Source organism: Corvus kubaryi, unplaced genomic scaffold (assembly GCF_017639235.1).
Source record: "Corvus kubaryi isolate FWS band 111438036 unplaced genomic scaffold, C.kubaryi_AGA036_p1.0 37334, whole genome shotgun sequence".
In the NCBI taxonomy this organism is placed as follows: Eukaryota; Metazoa; Chordata; class Aves; order Passeriformes; family Corvidae; genus Corvus; species Corvus kubaryi.
In genome coordinates, this window is record NW_024581108.1 from 16113407 (window position 1) to 16132593 (window position 19187).

General features: G+C 53.5%; 1 protein-coding gene across 10 annotated transcripts in view; it reads left to right on the forward strand.

Annotated features, from left to right (window-relative positions):
- ST3GAL3 (ST3 beta-galactoside alpha-2,3-sialyltransferase 3) overlaps positions 1 to 15215 on the forward strand; it is a 191470-nt gene extending 176255 nt beyond the window's left edge. For all 10 annotated transcript variants that reach the window (XM_042030504.1, XM_042030502.1, XM_042030503.1 and 7 more), the window contains one exon: positions 10949 to 15215. In XM_042030504.1, the coding sequence (XP_041886438.1) occupies positions 10949 to 11038 (90 nt within the window). In that variant the 3' untranslated portion in view covers positions 11039 to 15215. The remainder of the gene's footprint in view (positions 1 to 10948) is intronic.
- The last annotated feature ends 3972 nt before the right edge of the window (positions 15216 to 19187 follow it).

Sequence of the window (19187 nt, forward strand, 5' to 3'; positions counted from 1 at the left end):
GCTGGTTCCTTAGTCTTCCAGTAAAGAGATGGCTACACCAGAGTGAAAATGGCTGCAGATGCCTGAATCCAGCAGTGAGTACAGAGACTCTTCGTGAAAGTTTCAGGAAAAGCTTTTGGTGCCACTATTTTCACTTTGGTGAATCAGCTGCCTTTGATGGAGGATCACTTTTGCCCAGTTGTTCCTCCTGTCTCATAAGGATGTCAGTCCCATGGTCAGCTCTTGGACATGGGGACACCCACAGCAGGTGTCCTTGCCAAGCTTGTTTCACAACCTGGTATGTGTCTCAGTCCTTGAGGACACCACTGGAACTGACAAGAATGAAGTCATCTTGCTCTTAATCCTTACATGAATCAATGGAAAAAGTTGGCAAAGAGTTGGATAACAGAGTCTCTGGTTGAAGTCACAGGTCCACATAACCTGGATCTCTGATTTTGGAGGCCAGCACCCCAAATGGGATCCAAGGCCATTGGAAGGTCACTCTTGGACATTGTATGTGGTCTCAGGAATAGACATTGCATGGCACAGGACAGTTAGATGAGGATGAACACATGAAATGCAACCAGTAAAGTCTCCTAGAGAGAGCAGTTGGTGCCTAATTTGCCAGGCCTCTGGTGTCTGGAAGCCATCAGTCATCATGTCCAGGATGTTCTGTACAGAGGTGAAGGGGCGTTGAAAGGTTCTGGTGAAGCCTCAGTAATTCAGATGTCAGTGGGTTTGTTTCTGCAGCTGGGCCTGTTGGGAGCTCTGCAGCCCAGCGGAGCTGGTTCTAGGAGGAGGGTTCCTGTTCCACTTGAAGGCTGGTTACCTGATATGTGTCTGCCCATCTGATCCTCAATTCCTCACCCACAGGCTCCTCTTACATTTCACTGCCCTGGTACAAGAAAAGCCATCTGTTCCCAAGAATCAATAATTAATGCTCCTCCTCCCTCTGCCCCTCCCAATATGACAAATTGTTTGTGATATTGTGGAATGTGAAGAGCAGAGAGAGGATCACATTTCTTTCTCTCCTATTTAATATTAATTATTAATACATTAATATTAATGGTAGCTGGTAATTGTTAGTCATCTGAGGGTGAAGTTGAAAGGTGAAGGGCATAATAGCTGGGTTGTGTCTCCTGCAGTTGCCCTCAAAGAATGCAGAAATAGAGATTTGCCCCACTCCAGACTGGAAGCATCTGCTTGATGAAAGACCTGCATGCAGCTTGCAAACTGGGAGGCTGGCCTGCACTGGTACCTTGTGTCAGACTTTGCCCTTGGCATTAGTGAAAGAAGACTGACCCAGAACCAAACTCCACCAAGGTTTTTGTCTGTTCCATCTGCTCTGACACCCAAAGGGCCAAGAGTATCCACACCATTTTTCTCAGTGTTACTTTGGACCTCTGGGATTGTGTCCAGGCCTAGTTCTTCCTGGTCCTCCTCTACATTTCAGCCTCTAAAGGAGCCACTAAAGCAGGCTATGCCTTGAAATTATGCAAGTATCATCTTTGTCCTCTGGCCTGCAGATCCAGGAAGGCTGGAGTGTCCATTCCTGGGCAGGGGAATGGAACAGGTTTGCTTAATGTAGCATCATCACAGCACTGAAACAACTGCGATGGGATGCAGCTGTTCCACCACAACGAACATCCCAGGCAGGAAACCCCGCAGTTTGACCAGGCTTTGGTGGGGCAGAACCTCTGTTCCTGAAGTTCAAATCTCTTCATTGACTGCCAAGCTCCTCCAGCCTGAATGTCTGAAAGTCTTCAGTGTTTAAGCCTAGAGAGCAGCTGCAGGGAAGCACTCCAGCTCCACCCTGAAAACATCACTGTCTTTACAGAGGAAATGTAAACACCAGCAGTGTCCTGGGTCTGGAGATGCCACACGTGTGTGTGGACTGTGGGAGCCCGTCGAGTAACATCCCTCAAACCCCTTCCCTTGCGTGGTATCTGCAGGGAAATGGGCCTGCTGGTGAGTAGGAGTCCTCTCAGCAAGGTGTGTCACTGATTTACACTTGAGGCTGCTTGACATCTCTCTGGACACCCTTGAAACCCTGTGACTCATCTCCAAGGAATTTGTTCTGATTACATAAAAAAGGCCAGCAAAATGAATGCACTCGCTTGCTCACAGCTGGGCGGAGATGCCTCTCCCATGCCAAGACTGAGGTGATAAAATCTCTGTGGAAATGAATCTGATTTTTCCTGTTGCTCTGTGGCACTGGCAGCTGAATTTCCAAAAGGAGAAACAGGCATACCCAGTCCACAGTTTAGCTCAGCCTTTGCTTTCCCCACAGGAGTAAAAGCTCTCAATGTCCAAGATTGTGCTGCAATTGCTACCACAGAAGGCAGCTGCCTACACTGAGTCTTCCAGGATCTCCATCCAGCTCCTGAGGGCTGGGCAGGCATTTCCTGTCCCGGAGGAAAAGGCTCTGCAAGGAGGCAGATGCTCTGGAGCTTGGTCACTGTTACTAGTCAAGGGGAAGAGTATGGTCTTGGGACTCTGTTCAGTAGTATGGCTGCAGACATGTATGGATTCTCCTGTGCTTGTGAATGCTCGTGAGAGTTAATTTCTCCAATTAAGTACTGGATATCTTCTTTACCCTCTCTCCTGGGTAGCTCAGTGTACTCTGGCCAGGGTGTATGTCCAGGCAAAGCTGGTGGAGAGACCCTTTTCTGTTCCTCAGTGTGCTCTGGAGAGCTGGAAGCACTCTGGGGTGGTGCTTTCAGTTTCAGGTGTGAGCTGGAAGATCAGTGCAATTAAAACCATACCTCAAGGCCAGTTCTGCTGTCCAGCACCTTCTTCCCTTGTCTCTCAACTTCTCCCCATCATGGCTGGGATGCAGACTCCTGGCCTGCACTTCAGCAGGAGATTTCTGGGTGGTATCAAGACAAGCTTTGTTCTCTGATCTGTTACTGGGACTCCACTGCCCAACAGACCCAGTGCTGTTGTATAAACTCTCACAGGTGATTTTTCAGCTCTTATTCCATCTCTTTGTTTCAGCTTAAAAAATGTAGAATGTCCAAGTGTGTCATCTCTGTTCAGTTACTACTTTTCCTATTCCAAATAACTTTGCAACAGCTTTTGTCCCTTGCCTGATTCCATGAATGCTGTACAAAAATTTGAGTCTTTGCCAAGGTGTCTGCTCACTTGTTTCTGTTTTCGTGGCAATGAATCCATTGGAGCTGGATTTTCATATACTTCATTGTATTTTTATGTCTTGCTCCGGTCCTGTAATGCTTCCTGCCCAAGCACTCCATAAAAATGTATTTTTATCACAGGTCACTGTCTTCTATTAATGTAGAAGTGTCAAACCCACTGGGAACATAGTGAAGGAAACATGGAAATGGTGGTGAGGAAAAGGAATAATTTTAAAATAGAGTGAAATAGAAATTATTTAAGGATGGGAAAGTGACTGTTTAGAATAGTAAAAACAGATCCATAAGGAGCTTATGAAACTGAGAGAGCAGGGGGCTGTGCTAAATCATGGGAACAAAGCACAAGACTGGCTCCCAGCATCCCTGCTCCATGTGCTCTGCCCAAGTACACAGCCTTCCCAAGCCTCATGATCCAGAAGTGAGCTTCTATCCCTTGGTCATTTCTTGCAGGAGCAAGAATGTGAGCAAGGAGTTACCTCAGATGCCACGCAGGGAACATCCTGGGCTGTCTTCTCAGCAGCTGGCTGCAGACTGCCTCACACACTTATGGCTGGTAAAAAGGGCAATTCATGGTTAAAAGCTGCCCTTACCCATCCAGGGTCTGCATCCTGTCTGCAGCATTTGTGTCCCACAGTGGAGCTGCTGGCAGGTCTCCTTTTTGCTGGAGAAGCAGGTCAAGCACCAGCACCGCTGCTGGAGGTGTCAGCTCCTTTGATACAGCTGTGCCCAGCACCTCAGTGACTCACTGCCTGACCTGAGGGGGAGGTGTCGTGGCAGCCTTTGATGGCTTCTTTCTGATCACTGGCCCCTTCCCCAGCAGGTCTTTGTGCGATGTGAGGACACCATCTTGTAACACTTCTCATTCAGCCTGTGTAAGGGCTGTCACAAGGGCCAGGGGAGGTGGCCTGCAGCATGCAGTGACACACAGCTTTGTCTCTGTCTCTCCCCGACAGCAGCTACCTCTCAGAATAATCCACAAACATCAAGTTTGGAGTCTTGAACCATAAAGGCACAAACAATAGTGCTTTATCATCATCTGGGCTCTCTCTGTGAAGCCGCCTTTTGCATTTTAAATCAACACAAGTTGCTTGGGAGGGGGTGCAAGGGCTGCTTCAGGCCTCCAAGTACCTTAAAGTTTGCGGTAGCCAACAAGAAGAACAAAACTCCTTTGAAAGCCGGGCAGATGTCTGGCCTGGTGATTTATAGACTGAAAACATGGCTATTGGAGCCTGGCTGATGAATTGTGATTGCAGTACAAGGAGTGGTGCAGACTGAAATGGAGGTCAGCTTTGGAGGGGGAGGTTAGGGGCTGGGGCAGGGGCACCTCTGAAAGGGCAGTGCTTTTTCTTGGGGCTGGCAGTGATGACTGATGAGGTTTATACATTTTTGTCTTTGTTTAAAAGCCACCTGTTTGACAGTGTTGGGGCTGAGCAAAGGCCTCACATGCTGTTCCTGTGCATGAGGACTGTGTGTCCATATAATAGAAATCTGGAAAGGATTGTTGGAATGGCAGCCCTGACCAGAGCACAGGTATTGCCTTGTTCAGAAGGACAGAAGTATGGTGACCCTCAGGATATCACTGTGCACTAATAACAGCAAGGAAGGTACAGCTGTAGAATGGACAAAACCAAATTAGGGTTTGGACAAGATCTCTGTAGGAGAAGGCAGTAAAAGACCTACAGAGGCGTGCTAGAGCCCAGCTGCTGGCCCCAGCATTGAACACAGATCTGTGGGGTGCTGGGTACCACCAGAAATGTCACTGTCATGGAGCACTGCCAAGGGGAGAGCCCAGGTATTCCTAGACACAGTGGCTGGCACAGCTCTTCTCACCAGCTGGAAGGGCACAAGAAGAGCTGTGGGCCTTTCACAGCTGTTTTTAGCATGTATGAAGACCTTGCAGAGGGACATTTTAGGAAAGAGCATTTGATCAAGTGCCTTCATGGTTAAATTAAGTGGAAAGGCAACAGAAGGGATGATATAACTCAGATTTTGCTTCCAAAAGGAGGGAGCTTGATATAAGCAGGGCTGTATATAGACTCAGCAGTGCTGGTGGGATGCTCAGTGGAATTGGGACATGCATGCAGACTCTGACCTCTCTGAATTTAGGCCTAGCCTAGGAGAATGGGCTACTAAAAGCAGGTTCACTGAAGAGCTCACGGACTCATTGTAGACTTGAAATCTTTTTTGTGAAAGTACAGTAATTATCTGCAATTCATATTTGCAGCAAGGGGGAAACTGGCAGAAAAAATAAATATAACTTTGTAAAGAACTGCTTAAAAGTGGTGTTAGAAGTAATACAGGAGTGAGGAAGAGCATCAGAAGACTTCACTCCTGATGGCTGGAAGGGACAGAAATAAAGTAGAAGCTGGCAAAAGTCACGTTCAATTAGATGTTGCAAAGAAAATTTAGCAAATGCTGAACAGTGTCACTAACAAACAATAAGGAAACAAGGAAAGAATTACCAGGACTGACACCCAGGGAGATGAAGGAAGCAGAAGGATTAAGGTAGGAACCACAGGAATATATATATTACCTCTCTCAGGGTGATATGATGAATGTGAGGGAAAGGGGGGTGGCTTACGGTGAGAAGTTCACAGAAGAAGAAAATTACTGGGTCAGCACTGAAAGGCAAAAGCTGTTGAAGCTAATGCAGTAGGTGTGAGAGCCCAAGAGGTCTCTGTTCCACTTTGAGCCAATTAAGCTGCAAGTCCAGAGGAGAAGGTCCCCAATAAATCTATCAGGTTCCACAGGATTAGCTTGTAGTGGCATAATACCTCTTTTTCCCTTCTTTTTCTGGGGGGGGATGGGAGCAAGCCAAGGAAAATAATCCTGTCAAATTCAGAACTCTTAAACTAACCTCAGAGGTACTATTCAGAACTTCAGAGCAGAGTTTAAATGAAAGAATAATTAAATCCTGAAAGCAAACACAACATGGATTTACCAAAGGCAGGTTACAAAAACTAATTTAGTATCTTTATTTGATTTTCTAAAAAATCGTTCTTGGGACAGAGGAGGTGTAGCAGCCCCATCTGTCAGAAGTTCAGTTAAGCATGCAATTCTGTGCAGTGGGAGATATTATTAGTTAAGCTTCAGAAGCCACGGTTTGGTGCAACACCTGTACATGAATAGTCTCTCTAAGGGAGAACACAAAAAGCAGCACTGAATGGACAGCTGGGAGTTCCTCTGCGGGAGGTCATGTTTAGTGTTTGCTTTAATGATTTTGGCACAGGAGGCAATGGTGTGCAAGTGGAATTTGTGATGAGACAAAACCAGGTGTGGTCAATACAAGGGAGGATCAGAATACCATCCGGGAAGGTCATGAGCACCTTGAGAATGGGAGTGAACTGGGTGGCATGGAACCTAAGAGTATGAATGGAAGGTCACGCTGTTTGGGGCAATAACAGACATTTTTACTCTAATCCAGGATAGCATTATTTGGCAATGGCAGAGAAGAAAAGTGCTTAGATAGGTACAAATAAATCACAGGATAACTCAGGCTGACAGACTGTTACTGGGGGAAAAAAAAGACAAATACAGCTCTGGAAAGACTAGAGGAAAGGACTTCTTGTAGAGGGAGGGAATTGCCTCTGCATGAGGCACTGGTGAGCTTTTTTTCTGATTCATGAGAAATAAATCTGGAGTAAATAGGGACAGAGGGGGCTACTATAATTCTGGGAGATTTCCCAGTTTTCATGGTGTAAATGAACAGCCCGTTTTGGTAAAAGAAAGATGTGGATTGTTTAACCTGGTAAAATGAAGACTGAAAAGAGATACAGTTTCTCTGTGTGTGTGTATTAAGAGTAAGCAGGAGCAAAAAAAGCTGTTTGAAATTTAAAGTTGATGTAAGGATGACTGGGCATAAAGGAGCTGTGAGTAAATCCCCTGAAGACAAGAAGATGAGGGTGCCCAGCCATCCCTTTTGTTTCAGTGCATGTGAATCCCAAGGGAGTTCAAGCTGAGTGGGGCAGTCTGATCACGAAAATTAAGCAGCTCTGGAGACAAGGCAGTGAAGGCTAAAGACAAAAATTAGCACTGGTGGAGACTGGAAACCGACTGTTGCCAGTGAAGTATCACTCCTTGCTCTGCTGTGGTTCCTGTGTTTTCTGGGAGAAGTGCTGCCGACTTGCAGAAACATAGAGGATGTAACAGAATTGAGAAAACTCCTTCTTTTACAACTTGCTGTTTTTCTTGAATGCATTCCTCATTGACTTCACTCTCTCTAATTTAGCCTTCCTGTATTTTAATTTCAGCATGCTTGATAAGAGTAGTGTGGTCTGAAGCTGGGGCATTCCCCGATTGTAATTGATTACAGACAGGGAGCTTACCTTCCTCCTGAGCTGGTCTCTGAGACATTTGCTTAGGCTTAAAATATTCTACTTGGCTTCTCTTGAAGCGACAGATGATGTTTTGTGCTTCTTTGTGGAATTGTCAAGATAAAAAGGATAGGTGGTTTGAGGCTGCTGAATTTGCATAGCCCTGAAAGGTGGCTTTAACTGATGATAAATTTTCATCTAATAACTGTGACCAAGCACTCAGAGCCACTGCCACCTCCCAGGGACGAACAGCCATAACAGTGCATGTGCTTGCAGAGTAACTCTGCTCCCTCTGCTTCTCTCTCCATTGGAAAGAGCAAACATCCACTACTCAGAGAGAGACCCAAAGCACAGGAAATCCTAGCCTGATCCCCAGAGAACAAGAAGGGGTCTGGAGCATCCTGGGATGTTTCTGTTGGAGCTCTCAAAGTTCATTACTCCAGCCATAGGCTCAGGCAAGCAGCCTGTTTGTTTCCACAAGTGGAAGCTGCATTGGATGCGAGCAGCAGAGGAGGGAGAGGGCAGAGCCAGTCTGCCAGGTTGCAGCAGTGGTGATGATGTGCAGGGATGGGAAGGTGGAGGTGGCAGTGAATGTTCCAAACTGCTCCATCACTGTCTTTGAGGTGCAGATTGACAAGAAAAGAGCTGGAGTTTTCTGCTATTGTGTGCTATTTAAGGTGTATACTCAGGGTGCTATTTGAGGTGTATACACCCTGAAACCTTTTGGGGTTTAGGGTGTATTTTGTTGCCTTTTCCTGTTGGAGCAATGGGACTGAGGTGCCTGCCTTCCTGTCAGTTTTGAGAAAACTGCTCTGGCTCTTGTCCCCACTGCTGCTGCTAGTGCTGGAATGCAGCTTCCTTCATCTGATCAACCCTGTCTGTCAGTGGGGTGAGTGAGTCCCTCTCCTGTAATCAGTAACTGGAGCTGGTGTTGAAGACATGCCTCATCCCTCCTGCCCATGCTGCTGTCGGGCGATGGGGGAGCAGCACCACACTGAGCACCCTGACAGTGCTCTTTGGGAGGGGTGAAATCCTGTTCTCACCAGGGAACCTCTTCCTCTGTGGGCTTACATTAGCCACAAAACATTAGAGTACTGATGCGGACATCACTAAGATCCATGGATCAGGTGGGAGGCTGAATTGCCTTTTGTGTGGCTTTCTGCTTGTAACAAGGAGTTAGTAGCAGTGCCTGGGGTATAAAGCAGCCTGGATGCTGAACAACCACAGGGCAGTAGGTCTTGCCAGCAGCTTTGCAGTGAGTGCTGAAGCCTGACCTAGCTGTAATGTGAGAGACTGCAATTGTATCACCCAAAGTTTTATTATCTACCTCCTGGACTTAAATTCCTGCTCCACTTGTACTTTTCACAAAGCAGATTTCCTCTTGCCATCAGATAAGGCACTTGCACGTGGCCTGAGGTGATGTTTCAGGTGGTTTGAGATTTCCTACAAGTGGCTGCCTCCCCAGTTCATCTGTACAAGAAACATAAACAGGTTGTCCTGCCCGAAACCAGTTGGCTTCTCATACTGTGTGATGAGGCTGAAAGGCGTGGAGGAGGGCTCAGATTGCCCTGTGAGGTATCAGGCTCCTGATGCTCTAGGCAGGTTTGACCAACAAGCCCAGCCAGATGCAAGGGAATGCCCTGAGACTTGGTGTCCCAGTGTGGCCTGTGTGTCAGCAGGCAGGTGCTGGCTGCCTGTGGGCAGGAGCTCACCCACATGCTCGGCTGCCTCTGTCGGGGCTGAGCCCTCCTAGCGAGGGGCTGTGTTGGCAGAAGTGACACTGCTGCATGGCAGGCGCCAAGCCCAGGGCCCCCAGCTGATGTGCCACATGTGGGACTGTTTCCAGCACATTGGGGGATCCTGGCTCTCTGGCTCCAAGGCACACTCAGCCCTGTTCTTCCAGCTCTCTCCGTGCCACCATCGTTCTCACTGCTGCTTTCTGGAACTGATGCTTTTTTCTTTTTACAAGCCTTTGCAAGCCTTATTCCCAGTGCCACTTTTCAGTTTCTGCTTTTATGTTAGCTGAAGCCAAGCACTGAGTTTTTTCTGGGCAGCATCTTTTCAGTTTAGTGATGGGGCCTCACGCATTTCCAGAGTCCCAAAGAGCACCAACGCAGTTCTCCTTGTGTGGTCCTGTTCCCAGTAGTGGTGTAGCCTTTGCAGCATTCAGGTAACAGTGTCACTGGAAGCAGAGGAAGGCAAAGACTTCTTTTGAACACAGGTTACAAGGTAACACCTGCCTGAAGTTTCCTGAGCAGCTCTAACTGTTGTCTTTCCTGTGCATTGAGGAGATGGAAGTGGCTTGTAAATGCACAGTAGCAGCAAGAAAGATATTTCCGAAATGTGCTGGAGATCTAGAGAGGGACCTTCAGTGCTTTGGACCTCTTGTCAGCCCACTGCATGCACATCATGCCTGGGGCTGTCAGTGCCACACAGCAGTCATGGCTGAGAGCTGCTTGTCTTGGACAGGACAGGGCAGGACAAGCAGGATGACAGGAGAGCCACATGCACCTTGTGCACGATGCACACAACCAGAGCTTTGCAGGCAGGTGCCCATGGTTTTGCAGTGGGTAAACTGGATTTCAATACCTATGACAGAATGCCCTCAACGGGCTCGTGGGGCTGGGTGCTTTGTTGGTTGGAGGCCATCTCAGGGAAGCTCCTGTAGAGTGACTTTGTCATCATCCAGATTGTATTTAGAGCTCAGATTACCTGCTGACCAGAGCACTGTGCCGAAATCATGTACTGTGATTCTTGTCCTGTTGGGAGATTTTGGGGAAAGTTGCTTTTCCCTGTTCTGCCGTGGGCTCCATGGTGTGACAAACCACTTCTTCCTTTCATTAAGTGCTTCAATAGTCCCAGCACACGGGAGTGATGGCAGATGCTGCAATCCCAGCTCAAGCCTGCTGCAGGAAACACATCTGGGTGGGCTGACACCAGCTATAGCAACCACTGCTCTGAAGTGCCTGCTGGGAGATGTGGCCATTTCACCCTTCACATTGTATTAGTGTAACCTTTACCATGTGATTTCCTCTTGATAGAGCTAACAGAGGCTTTGGTGGGGATGGTCTTGGGGTTTTTCAGCTGCATGCACCCCCATGCATTGCCGTGGCCTGGCAGGGAGCTGTCTGTGGTGGGTATATGTCCTGCCGTTGTGTCCGCTGCCAGCTCTGTTCCCTGGCATACACCATCACCAGTGCTGTGCTGTTGGGCTCTCGTGTGCAGTAGCTTGGGAGGGCACATCTGCCTAAGGCACCTGGATTGTCCAAATATCACCATGCCAAAAAACTTCACCCAGACCGTGGGGAAACCTTCTTTCTCAGGTACACGGGTCTGACCCTGCTGACGGTGTCAGCTGTACATGAGAGAAGGTCCGTGGTGTGCAAGGGCTCTTCTGATCTACAGCAGGGTCTGTGTCCTTGGCAGAGTCTCCCAGACATGAGGGACAGGAGCATGCTTGGCCAGGCTAGTTGGTGACCTCCTGTCTCTCTCATTTTCTTCCAGTCCTGGACGCACAACATCCAGAGGGAGAAGGAGTTTCTGAGGAAGCTGGTGAAAGCCCGAGTCATCACTGACCTAACCAGTGGGATTTGAGTGGCTGCAGCCACTGCCTCCAAGGGAGGAGACGAAGACACACTGCAGCTCTGGGAGCAGGCACTGGCAGCCCCCTGCAAGAATCCCACCTCACTGAAGACACACAGAGATGCCCAGGTGCTCTGGGAAGACCCTCTTGCATTGCCAGTCTGCATGAGGGTTACAACTGCCACCTCCAGGCCTAGAGCTGGCAGGAGGTGGGCAAGGGGCTGAGTGGACAGTTCTTGAACTCTGCATCACAGACAGATCTTCTGCATCCTGAATTAGACAGGAAAGACTCAGGAGAGAGAAGAAAGGTTTGTGAATAAAATGATTTGTGCCAAATGGGAGGTGATGCTGCCCCAAGGCAGCAATGCCTGAATGTACAAAGTATTATTTTTTAAAAGACTCTGCTGGAACCATACTAGAAATACCAAGGTACAAGGCAAAGTCTGCTTGTGCACAGCCCTGTGAAAAACCTGGCCTCTTCACGCTCCATCTGCATTGTCACCGGCCTCAGACCTTTCCCCAGGAAAACAAATCCATCCAAAACTTCGGTGTCATTGGTGCTGCTACAATTTGAAGGGAGAATAATGGCTGCCTCTCATTCTCCACTTGGAGCTTCTGGATGGAGATGAGCATGGGTTTGTTTTTCTGCATTTTTCCTCACTTCCTCCACAGAGGCAGCAACAGCAGCAGCCACTGACTTAGCTGTGTTTTTCATAGCCATTTGCTCTGCCTCTGCTCTGACCCCGAGGTGGAGCAGGGAGCCGGCGGCTTCCTCTGCCTACAGCAGACCTCCCCACCTTCCTGCTTGTCACGATGCAGAGGAGCCTGCCCCATTGTGCTCAAGGCTTTCAGGCCTCTTGGTTTGTGCCTGCTGTGCAGGGCGCCCGTGGAGTCCGTGCAGACTGGTGTCACTGTTTCTGGACAGCATCTCGCTTTGGTTTTGTGTGGGAGGGGAGTAATTTATTCTTTGGAAGGAGGTCAGATCTTGAGCAGAGATCTCAAGCTTTACAGTTTGAGAGCAGACTGCTGAAGATGTTTGTTTTATGTTCCAGACTCGATCATGTTCCCTATTTAAGCGACGTGTGACCTCAGTGATGATGGAACCTCATGGGAACTCTCACCCTCTGCTTGGCCCCTGCTCTCTCCATTTCCAAGCTCCTCCTGTGCTGCTCTAGCACTGCTGCTCCTCCTGCTCTCAGGAGCACGTCCTTCCTTTGCCCTCTTGGTCCCAAGATGCACTATTTGCACACTTGATTTGTATACATATATCAGAGGAGGTGGAATAAACTGAGCAACACGGCCAAGTGCAAGGGCAGCAGGGTGGTCTCATCCACCTGAGGAGCATGGGCAGAAGGGAGATTGCCAAGGGAATGAATGCCTACATGTGAAAAGTGGCTCCTGTGCTCTCCTAGCCTGGAGCAGGCTGGACTGCACCCACAGGTGCTGTCCCAGTACCTGGGTGTCAAGGCACTGGCACACAGCCAGCCAGTGCTGGAGTCAGTGGAGGGGGATCCCAGAGGGATGTGGGTTGGGCTCATGGTCCTGGCACTGCATCTGACAGAGCCCAAGGATTGCAGCCTGCCTTGAACTGAAGTGGGAGCATGGCTCTGGCATGGGCAAGGAATGCTCAGAGCAGGGCTTGCATGGCTCCCCTAGACCAACTCTGCACCCACTGACTTGCAGGGGGCTGTGACTTTGGACCTGAGACCCTTGAGGGGGTGTGCAGGAGGGGCAGGCAGTGACCCAGGCATGGGGCAGAGGAGCAAACTGCACAGAATGGTTTGAGACCAGGTTGCAGGCAGAGGCAGCTCCCAGGACATGGCACTGAGTGCTGCTTACACACCGGTGTGGGATGCATCCCTCAGGAGCCTCTCCTGCCTGGTGTGCCTGTAGCCAAGGAGCTTGCTCAGGGGCAAGTCCTGCCCAGCTTCTTGTTGTGGCTGCTGTTTCCCTTGTCATCTGGGAGCAGCTCAAAGATCCTGCCACTTCTGGGCTGCAGGAGACATGCTGGAAGGCTCTCCTTCCCTTTACCCTTCCCATGTCCCATCCCCACTGCTCTGGCCTCCCAGCCAGGCAGTCCCTGTTCCCCCAGGGACATGCCTCCTGTCAGGATGCTCTGTGAGGTCCCCAGCAGGTTTTAGAGCATATGCTGTGGCAGATACACCTTTGAAGTATCTCCCGGTTTGTTATTCCTTCTTGAGGAGTCCATGGGACTGGATTTCCATGGCGCTCACCAGGCAGTGCTCCCTTTGCAGTTCCTAGGTGTCGGCCTGGACTTGTGACCATCATCTGTTGAGTCCCAGCCATGCTGGCAGTGGGGATGCTTGGTCTGGATCTGGCTGAGGTTGGGCTGGGGAAGGGTTGACACCCACCCTCTCTCTGTCTCAGTGCTTTAACCAGCTGCCACGGGAGCCCTAGGGCGGGGGTGGATAATGGGCTGTATCCATGGGCTGCAGTGAGCTGAGATGGCAGAATGGGCAGCTGTGTCCAGAAGGAGGAGGGGAGTGAAGAGCCTTTGGTGTCTGTGCTGGGCTCCTCCCTGCCCACTGGGGGAAGCACCCCCATGGAGGCTTGTGATGGCATTAATTTGATTAAGGCTGGTTTATTGAGCACTACAAAGCTACAGGGGACTTTTATCTTCCAACTCACTGGCTCCAGGTCCAAGGACACAGCATGGCCACTGCTCAGCCTTCCCTGTCATCCCAGCTCTCCACCACAGCCATGAACAGGGTGGGAAGTTGACCCTACAGACAAGGGAGGTGACTCCAAGCCCTTCCCTCCACCTTGGCAAGGGTCTCCAGGCAGAAGTGTCCAAGTTGAATAAATGAGTGCATGGCCCAGAGTGACTGTGGTGGGTCAGGACCACCTGCATGTAGAAGGAAAGAGCGTTTGGGGGCCGAGGCTCTCCTCTAGTTCACTGACACCACAGAGCAGCCTGTGGCCGAGTGATGGGGCTCCAGCTCCAGGAGCAGTGCTCAGCACTGGGTTTTGCTCCTGGGTGCCGTTCTTTTGGCTGCCTCCCCGCGTGCACCTGCAGCCACCTCCCGCCCTTGAAACGCTGCAGTCCTGCCAGCTCGGAGCAGTGCACGCGGGTCAGAGCAGGGTCAGTGGGACGGATGTGAGTCTTGGCCTCTCCCTCACAGTGACTCACCTTGTCAGATCGGAAGGGAGAGCCCAGGGGAATTCTCCACAGCCTAAATATAGAGCGGGGTTGCCTGGTGCCTCTGATGCGCTGTGGTGCAGAAAGGCCATTCGGGTGGTGGGGAACCTGCCTAGACAGAGCCCAGGGAAACACAGGGAGGTCGGGGGCCAGTGACCACAAGTGGGTTTTGCTCCAGCTAGTGCAGAGAGCAGGTATAGAGACCTGCAGGGCAGCCTGCACGTGCTGCTCTGGAGGACAGGGGCTGCCAGAGAGTTGCTGCTGCTGTGCTGAGCACACCATGAGCTGCTTGTGCATTTGTGGCAGTGCCCACCACACTGGCATTGGGCTCCCACCACCAGCTCACCCCATTATGCCTGGCCATCCTGTGGCCTCAAGCTCACACATGCCAAAGGGAAGCACCATGGCCAGGTAGCATGAGGCAGCCATGGGATCCAGCCCAACATTCCTCATCCCAGCATCTCTGGGCTTCCAGTGTCTCCTTTCCTTGGAGGGAGAAGTGGAGAGGCCCTGCCTGGCCATGCTCTGCTACCCCTCAGTGTGGGCACTGCTGGGAGTGGGGGAAGGTGTCAGGACAGGGCTGTCTGTGTCAAATGGGTGCAGCTGGGCTGGGTATGGGCAGAACTGGACATGGGCAAGGGCTTCCAGAGTGTTTGGCAGGGAGGCAACCACCACACCAAGCTCCATGGGCACCAGCACGGTGTGCTCTCGGTCCAAGCGTGTGTCACTCGCAGTATTAGAGACGTGTCCTTCGGTGCAGGAGCCCCTTTGGGGCCACTGCCCTGCCCCTCTGGGCGCTGGCTCCTTGCACAGCCTGCACGGGGTCTCGAAGAGGCCAGTGCATTCGCCAGTACTGTACCAAGCCAAGATGCAAGAACTCAATGAATCTTTAAAATTAGTTTTAGTTTCTGCATTTTTTTTTAATTTCCCCTCTAGGCAGGGAGGGCAAGAGTCTTGCAGGCTCCTCCAAGCCGGCTTATGTCACATCAATTCAGTCATATCACAGAAGCAATAAAGCTATCAAACAAGCTTGGCTGGCCTCTTTCTTCTACTGCCTTGGGCGTTTTTTATGGGAGGCAGAGGGATTCCCCTGGTTGGGCTGTCCCCTGCCTGGTTTCACTGCTGACTCCTCCAGGACAGTAATCCAGCTGCTGGGAGCTGCAGCTGGCCAATGCCACTGGCCTGGTACTGGGGACAGGAGAGGGCTGTGCTCCTCCTTGCAGGTGACTTGAGGGGTGGGAGAGGGGATTGTGGGTTGGGTTCATTTCATGTTGGAAGGCACATGCATCAGACCTTGTCCAGCCTGTGACAGACTGCCTGTGGCTCTGACTGCTCTCCTGGGGACTCCCTGCCAACAGGATGACTTCCTGCCAAGGGTCACAGCAGCAACTGGGCTGGGTGTGGTCCTGACAAAGGCAGATGTCCAGCCAAGTGACCTTCTCACTGCAGCGTCCTGGAAAAGGAAATGGTTTTGGAAGCCAGAGACCAAGGCTGTGACCAGCTCTGATGCCTGCCAAGTCCCAGCAGGAGGAGTGTAACCCCTTAGGCATACCCTGGTGATGCCGCCAGGCTCCCGGAGCCACAGGATGCATTGGGGACAGTTTCTATCGCTTGGAGGAATGGGAAGGTTACAAGATGTGTGACTGGTCTGCCAGACCTCCCAGCTCCTAAACAACAAGGGGTGGGTTGTTGCTAGCACCAGAGGGGCACCAGAGAAGCAACTGCCCAGCCCTCCCTGATGCATGGTTGCAGGTTCCAAGGAGATGCTGGAGCTGCTCAAATCCGCATTCCGTCCCTCCTCTCTTCACAGCACTTAAAGAGCAGGGCCACCACTACCATCGGGCTGGGCCAGGACCTTGAACACAAGGTCGTTCAGGTCAGCTGAGACAAGGAGACTTGTTCAGAGATACCCCTGAAAGAGCCACGTCACTGCTGAGATGGGATGCCTGCATCACAGCTCTCTCCCACATGTTTTGTCACACCCCGCCATGGCCTCAGACAGCAGTCATGGCATGCTCAGTCCTGCCATCTGGCTGGTCTGCATCACCCCCATCCTGCCACATGCAAGGGTGGCACTTGCAGGGACAGGTGTCACAGCAGGCCCTGGCTCTGCAGGGCTTATTCCAAACCAGACAAGGTGCTTGGGGGCACCCCAGCCCCAGGGGGGCAGGAGCACAGGCTGACATGGGCAGTGCCCTGGAAGGTACCAAACCAGGTGGTGCTGGCAGCAGTCAGGGAGCAGGTCACCCATCTGTCTGGAAACTGGTGGGGCTGGAACCCTGCCCTGCGCCCCAGTACCCTGTGCAGCCTGGCCCATGCTTAGAATTCCCCAGGGCAGAGCCAATACTCATGGGAGCCTGAGAGGAGAGAGCAGTGCTGGGATTGAGGCACAGAGCTGGGACATGCTATCCCCTGCCACCACGACTGTGGGGGGACAGGGATGAGGTGCTGCTGGTAGGACATTAGTAGGGCTGACAGCAGCAGCAGGCTTATGTCTCCCAGCTTGAGAAGAAAGGGCAGAGGAGAGAGCCAGGGCCTCCAGGTGTCTGGGGTAGCAGACTCGAAGGGGGCACACCTGGAAGAGGACAGAGGCCAGGCTTGGCACAAGCACCCCTTTCACAGGACCGGGGACACTGTGGGCTCACCTGTATGGGGTCCCTGGGATACCCTGTGCCATGCCCCACATAGCCCCCTGCATACCACCAGCATCACATCCTCAGAACTTCCTGGCTGTGTCCTGGGGACATGAGGACCAACCTGTAGGGAAGGTAGGAGGAGATGGGGTAACCCCTCTGCTGAGCCAGCAGCCGAGGCTGTCTCCAAGGCCTGAGGGTTATCAGTGGGGGAGGCAGCCCTTCCCTTCAGTGGCAGCCCTCTCTTCCTGGGCAGCTTCCCTAGCATGGGTAGCGCTGTGGCCAGTCCCAGCTCCATGGGGACAGCCTGGTAACCTGGAACAGGACATGCTCCTCACATTGAAATTTTCCAGGCAAGCAGCTGCACTAGTCTGCAGTCCTGCAAAGCAGAGGATCCTGTTCCCTGTCACTTGTCCCAAGCTGTTTCTCTACCCCAGGGATGCTCCAGGGCCTCCAAGCCCTGCTGGGCCAAGGCACCCAAGGGCATCACCTCTGATGCCCATGAGAACATCTCAGATGGGAGCAGCCTCAGGCCACGGCCGTGGAGCAGCGCAGTCCCACAGCAGAGCCCATGCTCCCGCGGAGTCCCACCAGCAGTCAGGGAGCCACCCATAGCCACAGACTAGGCCAAAATGCTTGTGCCAGGACAGGAGTGGGGGTGAAAGGGGGGGAGCTGGAGCCACGCGGTGACGCTCCAGGGCAGGGGAAGAAGCAGCTCCGGGCCTCGTGCCACCTCCACTGTCCCTTCTCGCGGTGGCAGGGACGGCTTAGTGGGCGCCGCCTGTGTCCGCACACTCCCTGGCAGGTGATGTCGCAGGAGGACGCGGGAGGGAGTTGTCACCTCTGCGCTGGATAATCCGGGGAGATGGGAGCAGGCGAGGCGGCGGTTCCGCAGGTGGCTGCAGGCGCGGCCATCCGTCCCTTCCGCGGAACCGCGGGGCCCGGGCTGCCAGGCGGCGGGGAGGAGGTTAAAGCCACGCGGGTGGCCCGGGGTCGGGGCGAACTGGGAACCGGCGTGCAGCCGTGGTACAGCCGGCAGCGACCGAGCCGCTGGCCCCGCTCCAGCCCGGGAGTTGCATAAGCCCGGGGAGTTGCGCCGAGGCGGCGGAGCGCCGCCGGGGCAGGTGACACGGCCGGAGGCACCGCGGGGCGCGCAGCCCGCTCGGGCGCCCTCGGACCCCGCAGCCATGAGGGCCGGACCCGGGGCGCTTGCCTGGCCCGAGGCGCGTCCCGGCGATCAGCTCCGGCCAGGGGAGCACGTGTGAAGCGGGGCCGAGCGGAGGCGGCCCCGGGATTTGGCACGTTCGCAAGGAGCACTCGAGAGCCCCGGGATGGACGCGGAGGGCCCCGGGCGGTGACGTAAGGACTCGCACGAGCTCGGCTCGACTCGCCAGCCGGCCCCCATGTCCCCGGGGCCAGCGGCGGCCCCGGCGGAGGGAGGCAGGGCGACGGCAGAGGTAAGGAGCCCGGTGGCGGGCAGCCCAGTCGGGGAGCACTGGGGCGCGGGGCGCGGGCGGGCGGGAGGCCGGACACCTCCTCCGGCGCGGCCGGACACGAGCTCCAGGCACACCTCGAGTCAGCTCGGGGTGCTTGGGACTCCGGCCGGCCCCGCCGCGGGCGGGAGCTGCCGGGATGGCCCCGACCCTGCCCGACAACCCATCCCCGCCGGATCCCCACGTGTGCAAGGGGTCCCCGGCGGGGCTCTGCCCTCCGACGCGGGGCGTGGGGTCCCCGTGGGGCTCTGCTCCCGGAGCGCTCCGGGAAGGGCTGAACCCTTTTCCGAGGGTGTCCGTGTGTCCGTCCTGGTAGCGCTGTGATCGGGCTGTCGGGGCAGGGAATCCCGCTCACGGGGCGTCCGTCCGTCCGTCCGGGCTGCGGGTCCGCCTGCCCGAGGGTCGGCCGACGGGCAGGTGGCGGTAGAGGGGGTCGGGTGCCTCCGGGGGTCCCGATGCCGTTCCCGGAGGGGTGCGAGTTTCCGCAGGAGCTCGGAGGCGGTGCGGATCACGGCGAGAGCCGGTGCTGGAGCGGGTTGGGCTGCGGCTCCTGCTGCTGGCGGGATTCCGGTGCCCTCCTGATCCCGGTGCGGTCCAGGCGCCCGTGTGGGTGGGAGTCCCGGTGCCACTACGTGCGGATCGGTGTGCCGGTTGGTATCCTGATGCCAGTGCGAATCGGGGACCCGGTGTCGGTGCCGGTGCCCGCCCCGCCGGTCAGGTGACGGTGGCTGGAATTTGACACCGGCAGCGACGACGGGAGCGGGATGGAGCCACCGCTGCCCCGCACTGCGCGTCCGCCTGCCGCCGCCGGCAGCGCACCCCGAGACGCAGCGGGAGCGGCACCGGGAGCAGCGGCGGGAGTCGGTGCCGGCGGG